General features: G+C 45.7%; 1 protein-coding gene across 2 annotated transcripts in view; it reads left to right on the plus strand.

Moving 5' to 3' along the window:
- The first annotated feature begins 805 nt into the window (after positions 1-805).
- NBL1 (NBL1, DAN family BMP antagonist) overlaps positions 806-12,355 on the plus strand; it is a 28,740-nt gene continuing 17,190 nt past the window's right edge. The window contains exon 1 of one of the 2 annotated variants that reach the window (XM_028741597.2): positions 806-1,781. Coding sequence is in view for 1 of the 2 variants with exons in the window: in XM_077931095.1 (XP_077787221.1) it covers positions 3,257-3,369 (113 nt within the window). In the remaining variant the exon portion in view is untranslated. Of the gene's footprint in view, positions 1,782-3,241; positions 3,370-12,355 lie in introns of those variants that run through there. The other variant, XM_077931095.1, reaches the window with a different exon arrangement.

Below are 12,355 nucleotides of genomic sequence, written 5' to 3' on the forward strand. Positions count from 1 at the left end.
AAATAAAATACAAAAGACTAAAAACATGTTGTTGTTGTTTAGTCGTTTAGTCGTGTCCGACTCTTCGTGACCCCATGGACCAGAGCACGCCAGGCACTCCTGTCTTCCACCGCCTCCCGCAGTTTGGTCAGGCTAAAAAAAAAATTAATTGAATTGCATCAAAATTAAAGATAAAACGTAAACAACTACTGTAATGTCTTTAAAATACTGTACACAGCACCCTGGATCCAAGCACCAGAGCACCCTTCCTGCAGTTTCCAGCGTCTGCTACCCAGAAGCATGCGCTGCCCCCAACCAGAGCACAGCCATCGTGGCTAACAGCCGTCCATCGCCCTCTCCTTCCCCATGAATCTGCCCGATCCTCTTTTAAAGTTGACTCCAAGTCACCGGCTGTCGCCACCTCCTCTGGGAGCCGAGTTCCGTAGTTTGGCAAGGCAGGTAGAGTGCCCCTGTCCAGGGAGGCTCTACCAGCCTTGCCTCCCCCTGACCAAAGAACCCATCCTCAAAAGAAAAGGAAAAAAAGACTAGGAAATTTGACACACACACACACACACACACACACACACACACACACACACACATATTTCTCCCTCCCTCTCATTTCTTGTTTTCCTTGGAGTCCAGACCCCTTTGCCTTCCCAGCCACTTTTGCAGGAGTTTCTTGGCCCGTCTCCAGTCCGAGCTGCAACAGCAGGAAAGCCACCTCGCCCTGGAGAGAGAGAGAAAAAAGAAAACAGGGTGAGGGCACTCTATCTCCCATCAGCACCAGCCATCGACACCCATTCCCCCCCCCCCCCCTTGTCCTGGCTAGCTGGTTCTTGTCTGCTCACAATATAATCTTGCTCCACTGAAGAGGCAAAAGAGGCAGCAGAGAGGATTTGCTTCCCACAACTACACCACCTTTTCTTTTTTTTTAAACAGGGAGCAGTCAAAGGCTGGGGTTGGTTGATTTACCCGGAGAAAAAGGGAGGAGAGACGGGGGGGGGGGGTTGATTTACTAGGAGGAGAGCCCTGCTGTCTTTCCTTTTTTGAGCCTAGCCAGAAAGCACCGAGAAAGTTCAAATCTCCCCCTCTTTCCCCCTCCTCCTCCTCCTTCTCTTCTTCAGAGTTGGAAATTCTTGCATTTCTAGGAAGCTTGGATCTTTCACAGGAGCTGCGCCGCACTCTGCAAAACTCTACTTATTATAATTGGGTCTTTTCCGCCTCCCCCAAATAATTATTACGCCTGCATATTGTTTTGAAAGCAGCAACAGCAGCTTTTAAAAGTTCCTCCTCGCTCTTTTCCTAGCCTTCTTTCTGCTCCGATCTCTGATTTACTTGGGGATTTTTTTCGGGGAGAGGGGGTGAAACTTTCAATAGTTCCACCCCCACACTTTTAATTATTGACCAAAGGGGGGAGGAAAAAAGTCACTCTGAATGGACTAGAGGGTTCCCCCCCCCCGGACTTTTTTGATCCCGGTGCCTGGTTTGGAAATAATTTATTTTTCCTCCGTTCCTGAGAAGGAGATAAAAGTTTTGCTGAAGTTCAGGTTGCAAGGAATTGTCTTCTTGTCCACCTCCCCGCAAAAATACCCGTCCGCGTTTCCCTTAAACGTTTGGGATGAACTGGAAATAAACCTTTGGAGGAAATTTGCTTACAGAAAGGCTAGGAATCGGGGCCCACACTTTACTGGATAATGAGCTGTTTTAATTTTTGAGTGCCCCCCCCTTAAAAAAAGAAGAGACAAGAATATTATCTGAGGAAGTTTGATGGAACACCTCTCTGACCAGTCCATTTAATGGTAAGTAACCATTTTTGGGTACCTTCTCTGCTATGATTTTGTATCCCTTCTGGCTCCCTGTGGGTAGCTGAGATTTAGCTTACTTATGAAGTGTCTTGTGTGACCTGAACATTTTGCCAATTCTGACATTGGCCAAGTTCAGCGACACAAGATTTTCGACCTTTAATGCAATGTGTGAAACTTGCTGTACGAATAAAGAAAAAAGATCGATATTAAAGCAACTGTTTTTTTAAAAAATGAATATAAAAATGTGGGCTTGTATCCAGCATGCCGCACTCAGTAGTAAGACCCTATGGGTATTGACAAATGTAGGTTCATTAGTTTCAAAGGGTATACTCCTGAGTAGCACTTTGTTGGTGCTGTGCTTCTGAGGTTGATATGAAAAGGCATTAAAAAAACAACAGAACGCACATCTGATTTTAATAATGTAGGTTCTCTGTTTTCCAACCTATCGTAACAGCTTTTGAACATCTGTGGCATGATGCTTCTTTACGAACATGATTCATACATCTCAGATGGTGTTGTGTGAGTGGCTCAGTTGCCCCGTCAGGCTAGAACAGGGAGAGATATGAAAGGAAGTAGGTGGTGGTCATCATTTCAGGACCTTTCTACACATATAATAAAAGTGGAACACAGTCGCCACTTTTCCTCCACCCACCAGTGACGACCTGTGCCGCATCTTCTCTTGCTTGGTGGCCGATGCGCCTATATCAAAGCATCCACAGATTATATTTTCCAGTGGATTCTGTACTGCTTTTCAGCTGACACCCAACCATCCCCTAGTTTACTCCTTAATAGGGAACAGGAAGATTCAGTCTGCACTGAAAGGTGAAACTAGCAAATTTGTGCTTTCCGAGAAAATCTGGTGCAAAGCGAAACGTGTCCGTCCTTCGGAGTTTGCGCTTTGAATGCATTTATTTGATTTTATAAACAACACACAGAGTACAGTCACAGGGTGGCAGGGAAAATAGGTGCAGGATACTAGAATTAAACTCCTTGTGGAACGGTAGATGACAAGTGTCTAGCTCGTTGTTTTCCAAATTTTGCAATGGGGTTCTCCAGCCGAGTGATGCATCCGAGAAGAAAACACAGGCCAGGGTAAAGTGTCTAGTAAAATCCCTCTATTAGCAAAAATCACATACAATTTTGCATTGTATTAGGGAACATTGCTTTGCAAAAATGCACGCTTTAGACAAAACTGGTTGCAGACTAAATTGCTGGTGCAATTGCTTGAGGACTTCTCCCATCCGTCCCGTCCCCCCCCCCCCCCAGGCAAATTGATATGGAAAAAGGTGGTGGGCAGACCTCTGGGAACGGGTTCCTGAATGAGATGATCCACTGGCCTGATCCAATGGCCTTTCTGAAAACGACAAACTGAAATGGACCGATCCAACAGTCCCTGCTCCCTTCGTTAAGTGAGTTTATAATTCCTCCAGCCGGCTAATTCTGGCGAACTTCGTCACACACCTTGTCCCATGTTGAATTGTGGCAAAAAAGCAAACCGTCCCTCTGGTTGCCGCAGAGGGAAGCTATCTCTGGGAATCCAAAGAACTCTTTCCAGGCCCGTGACTCAGCCTACTCTTCTGGGGTGAGTAACTCTCACTCCTAGGCGACCAGCTAGAGAGAGAAAGAGGCACAGAGAGAGAGGGGGGCTTGGTGAAAGGGAAAAGAATAGTGTTATATCTTTCTTTTTCATCCTGTCCATTTCAAGTGTGGAAGGCAGGCGGGCATGCAGGCTAGTGATCTCTGTGGACTTATTTGCAAGGCTACCTTCATGTCCCCCCTCCCAGCAGCAAAGGCAGAGGTGGCAGCCGTCAGACACCCTTGCAAAGTTTCCCCCCTTCTCCTCCACCCTCCAGGGGGAGCCTGAAATGAAAGCAAACCTGTCTCTCTCTTTTTCTCCATTTATCAAGACCAGATTTTTACGCTTCTCTCCCCCCCCCCACCCCGAATTTCCTCCCCCTTTCCCTGCTGTGATTGATGGTTTGAAAGAGGAGAAATAGCTCACAAATAGAAATCAGTTACAGATGAAGCCGGGGTAGGGGGGGCATAGCTTTCAAGTCATTAAAATATTTCCACCTCCCACCTTTTCCTCTCTCCTGCGAAGAAAGGAGCAAATCCGTGAAGAATCGCATTTTGGAAATTTCTTTTGTGTGTGCCCGTTCTCTGATCAAGTCTCTCTCTCTCTCTCCCCCCCCCCCCCCCGTTTTTCTTCTTCTCTTTTTTCCTCAAAAGAGGGGGGGGGAATAACTGAGCCAAGAAATCTGAAATTAATTCATTTGGGGTGGGGTGGGGGTGGGGGCAAAGGGGAGGGAGAGGAGCTTGAACAAAGAGAAAACAAAAGATTTCCATTTTCAAAGAAAAGTTAAAAGGTTGCATATGTTCCAATCTGCATGCTTAGAAGTATTTGCTGTCTTGCTGCCATGAGATCTTTCAAAACCAGTTTAAAAAACCCAGTGACATTTGCTTGCACCCCCGTAGAAAAACACATATCTGAAGGCATCGCAATCTGAAGGCATTGCTCAATAATAGATTTTCTTAGTGAGTTTGACTGACAAAAGCAATCTAGGATGGTTTTGAAGGGCTCTTTCTGCCTCCTGACCTTTCTCGTAAAATATATAGTTTGTATTCACATCTTTTCACATCCTCTGACCTCCCGGGCAAATTTTTCCTAAATACATCCACATTCCTTCCAGAGGACTTTGCTGGGGAAGTTCCTGTTTCCCCTGAAAAATCCCAGTGGGATGATGAGGATAATTTTATCTTTCTAAATCTGCCCTCAGTTGTATCAACACCCCACCCTTTGAATCAGAGCGAAAATGTTGCGGATTAAAAGTTCCCCCAAATTCCTGAGGGCTAGGGAAGATTCAAAGTCTTTCTCTATTTTAATACAAATTTTAATACCCCCCCCCCAAAAAAATGGGTCCTATGATGGAGTTTCAGCGGGGAAACCCCATTGAAAAGCGATGAGGTTGTAGAATGTTGCGGTGGTGGTTTAGACATCACTCCCGAATTTTCAAAAACATTCCCTCGGTTCAGTCATCCCCCAGAGATAATCATTGCGCCTAATTTTGGCTTTCTAGCTTTTGTGAAAGGTGGTTTAGCACGCACAACGGCCGGTTCTTGGGGTTTGCATATATTTATTGTCAAACAAAATCCCCCTAGCACAGCCTAACCATTTTTAAACACAGCCAGCCAACACAACTGGCTTTTGAGAATCTTAATTTTGTGAGGTCAGATTCTGTAACTGTGCTATCTATCAAAAACTTCCCGAAATCTTCGCATTACTGGGTTCAGTTCATACCCCTGGCAAATTACCACTGTGAACAGGGTACCAGCAACTCTCCATCTTTGTAAGATAATGGGCTTGTACTGTGACTGAAGATAAGAAAGAAAAGCGTTTCTTTGCTATAAAATCTATGCGGTGAAGTCATATGAGTGCCTTCCTCTTAAGAACACAGAAAAAAAATCTCTGCTGGATCCAGGCCAGAGATCTATCAAGTGACTAGATCACTACCCCTCCCCCCGATCTAGACCCTCAACTTTCCCCCCATAGTGGCCTCTCAGATGCCCCCAGTATTTGACATTCGCAGATAGACTGCCCCCAGGTGTTGAGGCTCAATTAAATGGTCATGTCTAATCCTTGCTGATAGGCTTCTCTCTCCTCCATAAAGGTGCCTAGTCCCACTTTAGAGCCCGCTAAGTCTGTAAGCCACCTGTGCATCATGTGACAGTGAGTTCCATCAGCTGATTTGGTGTCGCACAAACAAGGATTTTCTCGCATCTGCCCTTAACCTCGCTGATTTCGCTTGGGCGGCGGCTTTGAGTTCTTGTATTATGAGAGAGGGCAAAAGCTCTCTTTATTCACGATAGCAGAAAATCTCCGTAATATCTATCCTTTCCTTTAGTCACCTTCCTGCTAAAAAAAATTTAAAGGCGAAAATCAAATGCTTTCCTCTTTTTCCCTCGCAGGGAAGATTGTGCCCCCACCCCCCGCTGATTTCCCCCTTTCTATATCTTAGAAATTATTTTCAGTTTCTTTTTAGGGCAGAGATGGGGGTCCTGTATACAGTGGTACCTTGGATTAAGAACTTAATTCGTTCTGGAGGTCCGTTCTTAACCTGAAACTGTTCTTAACCTGAAGCACCACTTTAGCTAATGGGGCCTCCTGCTGCTGCCGCGCCGCCGGAGCACGATTTCTGTTCTCATCCTGAAGCAAAGTTCTTAACCTGAGGTACTATTTCTGGGTTAGCGGAGTCTGTAACCTGAAGCGTATGTAACCTGAGGTACCACTGTATTGTGCTAGACTACAACTCCCTCAACTGATGGCCATTCCCTGAATTAGACCATCACTTGCCCTCACTGCCCCTAGCCATGCCCATTGTACCTCTATCCTCTTGCAATGCAAACTTGCAGCTTCCCACATATTCCTGAACTACAACTTCCATCATCTCTCCTCACTGTTGGCCTTGCTGACTTAGGACCTGAAGGACCGCACTGGTTCTCCAGCCAGGCCTGGGGATAAAATCCTCAGAGATTGCTTGGTTAGACTGTGCTACCTGGAGGTGCGGCTGGGTTCATGATCCTCTGCTCTCTCAAAATCAACCCATCAGGCACCGGCGAAAGCTTGTAGGCTTGTCCACACAATTCCCCAATGCCATCCTGTGGTTACTGCAGGGATCTCAGGATGAGAGGCCAACATGGACCTTCAGCCCTCTCAGTCCGGCCTTCCCCCAAGCCGTGCCCCTCCTGGGGCCGCACCCCTTATCAACCCCATTCCCCACTCCCCACACCTCCCTTTTCCCTGGCTGGGGTGTGTCCTTAAACTGTGTCAATGCTTCTTGGCCTACCACTGTCTCGTCAGAGTGGTCCATGCCCTGGTTATCTCCTGCTTGGACAACTGCCATGTGCTCTACTATCTTTGAAGGTGATAACAACAACAACAACAACAACAACAACAACAACAACTTATTATTTATACCCCGCCCATCTGGCTGGGCTTCCCCAGCCACTCTGGGCGGCTTCCAACCAAATATTAAAATACAGTAATACATCAAACATTAAAAGCTTCCCTAAACAGGGCTGCCTTCAGATGTCTTCTAAAAGTCTGGTAATTCTCTTTGACATCTGGTGGGAGGGTGTTCCACAAGGCGGGTGCCACTACCAAGAAGGCCCTCTGCCTGGTTCCCTGTAATTTGGCTTCTCGCAGTGAGGGAACCGCCAGAAGGCCCTCGGCGCTGGACCTCAGTGTCCGGGCTGGACGATGGGGGTGGAGACGCTTCTTCAGGTATACAGGGCCAAGGCCGTTTAGGGCTTTAAAGGTCAGCACCAACACTTTGAATTGTGCTTGGAAACATACTGGGAGCCAATGTACAGAAACCACAACTAATCCAGGATGTGGCAGCTAGACTGGCGACTGGAACCATTTAACACCAATCCTACATTGTCTCCCAGTACGTTTCCGAGCACAATTCAAAGTGTTGGTGCTTGAAAGCCCAAAATGGCCTCGGTCCGTCTCCACCCCCATCTGAGGTCCAGCTCCGAGGGCCTTCTGGTGGTTTCCTCCCTGCGAGAAGTGAGGTTACAGGGAACCAGGCTGAGGGCCTTCTAGGTAGTGGCACCCTCCCTGTGGAACACCCTCCCGTCGGATGTCAAGGAAATAAACAATCTGATGTTTAAAAGACATCTGAAGACAGCCCTGTTTTGGGAAGTTTCTCATGTCTGAGATGATGATGATGTTTTTGCTGTATTTTTGTCGCCCAGAGTAGTTGGGGCAACACAGACAGATGGATGGGGTATAAGAAATTTATTATTTATTATTATTATTATTATTATTATTATTATTATTATTATTATTATTATTATTATTATTAGAGACCCATATGTGCGTGTGGATATATATAGGACCCTTGTGCTCTTAAGTGTGGTTGAAATAAAGCCCAGTAAACAAAGGGAACAGTAATACCCATAGCTCCACCCACCTTTCCCTCTAGCCCCACCCACCTTCCAGATGTGGCCCCCGAATCTTAGCCAAGAGGGGATGTGGCTCTCAGGTTGAAAAAGTCCCCCTCTTAGCCCCTGACTTCGTCTCAACCCATCCACAAGTCATGGGGCTGCAGAGATTGTGTGAATGAATTTAGCGCTTAGCTTATACAGTGGTGGGACACGGGTGGCGCTGTGGGTTAAACCACGGAGCCTAGGACTTGCCGATCGGAAGGTTGCTGGTTCGAATCCCCGCGACGGGGTGAGCTCCCATTGCTCAGTCCCTGCTCCTGCCAACCTAGCAGTTTGAAAGCACATTAAAGTGCAATTAGATAAATAGGTACCGCTCCAGCAGAAAGGTAAACGGCGTTTCCGTGCGCTGCTCTGGTTCGCCAGAAGTGGCTTAGTCATGCTGGCCACATGACCCGGAGGCTGTACACCGGCTCCCTTGGCCAATAAAGCGAGATGAGCGCCGCAACCCCAGAGTCAGCCATGACTGGACCTAATGGTCAGGGGTCCCTTTACCTTTACCTTATACAGTGTTACTTCGGGTTACAGACACTTCAGGTTACAGATGCTTCAGGTTACAGACTCCGCTAACCCAGAAATAGTGCTTCAGGTTAAGAACTTTGCTTCACGAGGAGAACAGAAATTGTGTGGTGACGGCGTGGCAACAGCGAGAGGCCCCATTAGCTAAAGTAGTGCTTCAGGTTAAGAACAGTTTCAGGTTAAGAACGGACCTTCGGAACAAATTAAGTACTTAACTCGAGGTAGCACTGTATTTTAATTGCTATTTTGTTAATGCTTTTCATATTGTTTTATGGATTCTAAATGCTGCATTGATTTGTTAATCACATGACTTGCCGTCATTGTGAGGTTTAGCTCATTTTTTAGTTGCTGTTTTGCTCAGATTGCAACTGTTTTATTGATAATTTGTGGATTATTTTATACGATGTATGCTGTATTCACGAAGTGCTGGTATGTTTTATTATGCTAAGGTTGTTTATTGGTGGTAAGCCGCTTTGAGATTAATTTGAATGTAAAGTGGCGTAAAGATACAGTCAATCAAATCAAATCCACATGTTCAAATCTAGGGCCAGTGCAACCGCTGGCCACTCACCCGTCCCACCCTCTTGGGTTCAGCATAAAAGGAGGGAACAAGGAGAGATTTCTTGGAGTCATATAATGCTGAAATCCAATGCCCCAACAATTTAGCCCCCCTCCCCCGATGGTCAGAGAAGACTGCGTGTCCCAGCCCCTTCTGGATAATGGGGTCCCTCAATGAACATACATCCCAGTAGTGATGTATGGAAGTGAAAGCTGATCGCCGAAGAATTGATGCTTTTGAATTATGGTGCTGGAGAAGACTCTTGAGAGTCCCATGGACTGCAAGAAGATCAAACCGATCCATTCTGAAGGAAATCAGCCCTGAGTGCTCACTGGAAGGACAGATCGTGAAGCTGAGGCTCCAAGACTTTGGCCACCTCATGAGAAGAGAAGACTCCCTGGAAAAGACCCTGATGCTGGGAAAGATGGAGGGCACAAGGAGAAGGGGACGACAGAGGACGAGATGGTTGGAGAGTGTTCTCGAAGCTACCAGCATGAGTTTGACCAAACTGCGGGAGGCAGTGGAAGATAGGAGTGCCTGGCATGCTCTGGTCCATGGGGTCATGAAGAGTCGGACACAACTAAACGACTAAACAACAATGAACACACCAAATTCTGAGGCTGTCTCTTCTCCACCCAGCAAATGTGAATATGTGTGTGTGTTAGTGTGTGTGCTAGAGAAGAGGATACAATTTGGGCTGAACCAGACAGGTTGTTCCCCCAGAAGTCCAGGAATATGATGAACGGGATTTTGGGAAGTGATGCAGAGCAGCAAGAAATACATCAGAAATTAAAAGAAGGAGCTGTTCCAGCTAGATGTTGCTCTTGAGAACAATTTGATCCGAAATGTAGTTCTTTGGAAGTAAAGCTTCCAAAGGTAGGTTGATTTTTTTTAATGTGACAGAATAGCTGAACAACAACAACAACAACAACAACAATTTATTATTTATACCCCACCCATCTGTCTAGGCTTCCCCAGCCACTCTGGGCAGCTTCCAACAAAATATTAAAATACCGTAATACATCAAACATTAAAAGCTTCCTTAAACTTTTGTAGGATTGCTTCGTGGCAGAGGGTTGGACTAGATGACCCTTGGAGTCCCCTCCAGTTCTACAATTTGATGATTCTATGCTTGTGTATGTTCGTGTTTGCACATACAACCTTTCATTGCCAGAACTGATTACAGGGGTTTCTGTTTACGCAAACGGGACACACAGATCCCTTCCACAGCGGTGATGAAGTCTATCCTAAACCTCTACAGCCCATAAAACTGTGTCCTTTCCTGAGCCAATTTAAGGTGATGGGAAAGTCTGCAAGGTTTGGAGTTTCACAGGTCTCTTTATTAAGTGGCACTGGAAAAACAACAACAACAGGAAAACCTCAAGCAAGAGAACACGCAGGATTGGTTGTGGGTTTATTTGCAAATTTCACTGACAGCGGTCTGAATGCTTCTACATTTTATAAACCATCCAGAATTTTGCAAGCGATTAGCCATCATTATAATGCAGCAGAGACCCCTGATTTTCAAAAAGTCTTTTGTGGTGGTGTGTGCTTTTCTTAATAGTGACTGATTTTTCCTCTCCACCCACATCTTTTAAAAAGTGTTTCATAGGTTTGCTCCATAAGAGTGGAAATGGAATAATTCTGATAAGGAGCACATTTGTTGGGTGTTTGCATCGAATGCTAATCCTACATAGAACAGACCCGTTGATGATGAATGGCTGTGGCTAACCGAGGTCTATGAACTTCAATGTGTCTACTCTGAGTAAAACTTAGTAAACCTCCAGAAAGTATTTTGCATAGTTTTTACCTCTAACTTCAATACATTGTATTTTATTTTATTGCTATGGCTAGTGGCTAGTGGCTGATTCAAATAAAAATTCTTCTGATTCTGATTCTGATTCTTAGTTGGAGGCAACTTTCAATTGTCTCTTGGCAAAACTGCCTACGTAAATTTAAGTTCTATCCATCTTCATCAATGCAGTTAAAACAAAAATAAAAGCAGAGGGCATGGATGGCCACCTATTTTTTGACATTTTTATTTTTTAAAAGGTTTGTTTTCGTGCTGGGTTCACGCTGTGCAGGGCGACATTAACTGGGACTGATGTTAAGAATTTATGTCCCGTAAGGTATGGCGTGGAGATTTATTTGCTGACTTGTGATGTTTGGCAAAATCAAGTATATGTAGACATATTAAAAGAAGTCTAATGTGACTTTTTTAAAATTGGGGGTGGGATTAATGCTCAGCTTCTGTGGTGCTCATACCCTGTGTTAATTAATCTGGAATAATCTCTTGTTTTGAGATTCCGTTCCTGCAATTTATGAGTTAGAAACCCAGATTTGCCCCCTCTGCCAGTCTTCTAGTGTGAGTCTACCAAGGTGTGGGAAAGGCTGTTTAGTCCAAAAGGCAAGTGATCTGCTATAATACACTGCTGGAAAAATTCAACCTGTGCTGATAGAGAAGTAGTGCGACTCATGAAACACGTTGGCGATTAATATACACAGAATAGTAAATTATACATTCTTTATCAACCTTCTGAGAAAAATACAAAACCTTAAACAAAGCCACAGAGACTTGAGAACTACCCAACCTAAGATGAACTTATAATGTCTGGTTTCAATAGATTTTTCAAATGCTTAAAGGTAAACGTAAGGGGACCCCTGACCATTAGGTCCAGTCGTGGCCGACTCTGGGGTTGCGGCGCTCATCTTGCTTTACTGGCCGAGGGAGCCGGCGTACAACTTCCGGGTCATGTGGCCAGCATGACTAAGCTGCTTCTGGTGAACCAAAGCAGCGCACGGAAACGCCGTTTACCTTCCCGCCAGAGCGGTACCTATTTATCTATTGCACTTTGACGTGCTTTCGAACTGCTAGGTTGGCAGGAGCAGGGACCGAGCAACGGGAGCTCACCCCGTCGCGGGGATTCAAACCGCCGACCTTCTGATCTTCTGACCTTCAGATCTTCTGACCTTCAGAAGCGGCTTAGTCATGCTGGCCACATGACCCGGAAGCTGTACGCTGGCTCCTTCGGTCAATAAAGTGAGATGAGCGCCGCAACCCCAGAGTCAGCCACGACTGGATCTAATGGTCAGTGGTCCCTTTACCTTAGCTATCGGGTGCAGTCACTTACTAAATGCATTTGCGTGTCACCTGCCAGGTATTAAATGCCATTGCATGTTGCCCCTTTGAATACTGCCAGATGCCGCTGCATGTCGCCTGTCAAAGACTCCAGTGCGTTAAACACCATTGTGTTTTACCTGCCAAATCCTACAGGTCTTCGTGCAATTCCATGGCACTTATCAGCAGCAGCCCCAGTATTTGATCAATATTTGAGGGCGCCTTCTTTAAAAGGTTGTTCGTGGGAAGTGCGAAACGTCTCGCTGAGGAATAAGCGGGCAGAATTTGCCTTTTGCACAGACACTTTTAAGACCATCTAGTACTTGGGAGAAAAGCAATGACAAACCTAGACAGCATCTTAAAAAG

Source organism: Podarcis muralis, chromosome 7, assembly GCF_964188315.1.
Source record: "Podarcis muralis chromosome 7, rPodMur119.hap1.1, whole genome shotgun sequence".
Lineage (NCBI taxonomy): Eukaryota > Metazoa > Chordata > Lepidosauria > Squamata > Lacertidae > Podarcis > Podarcis muralis.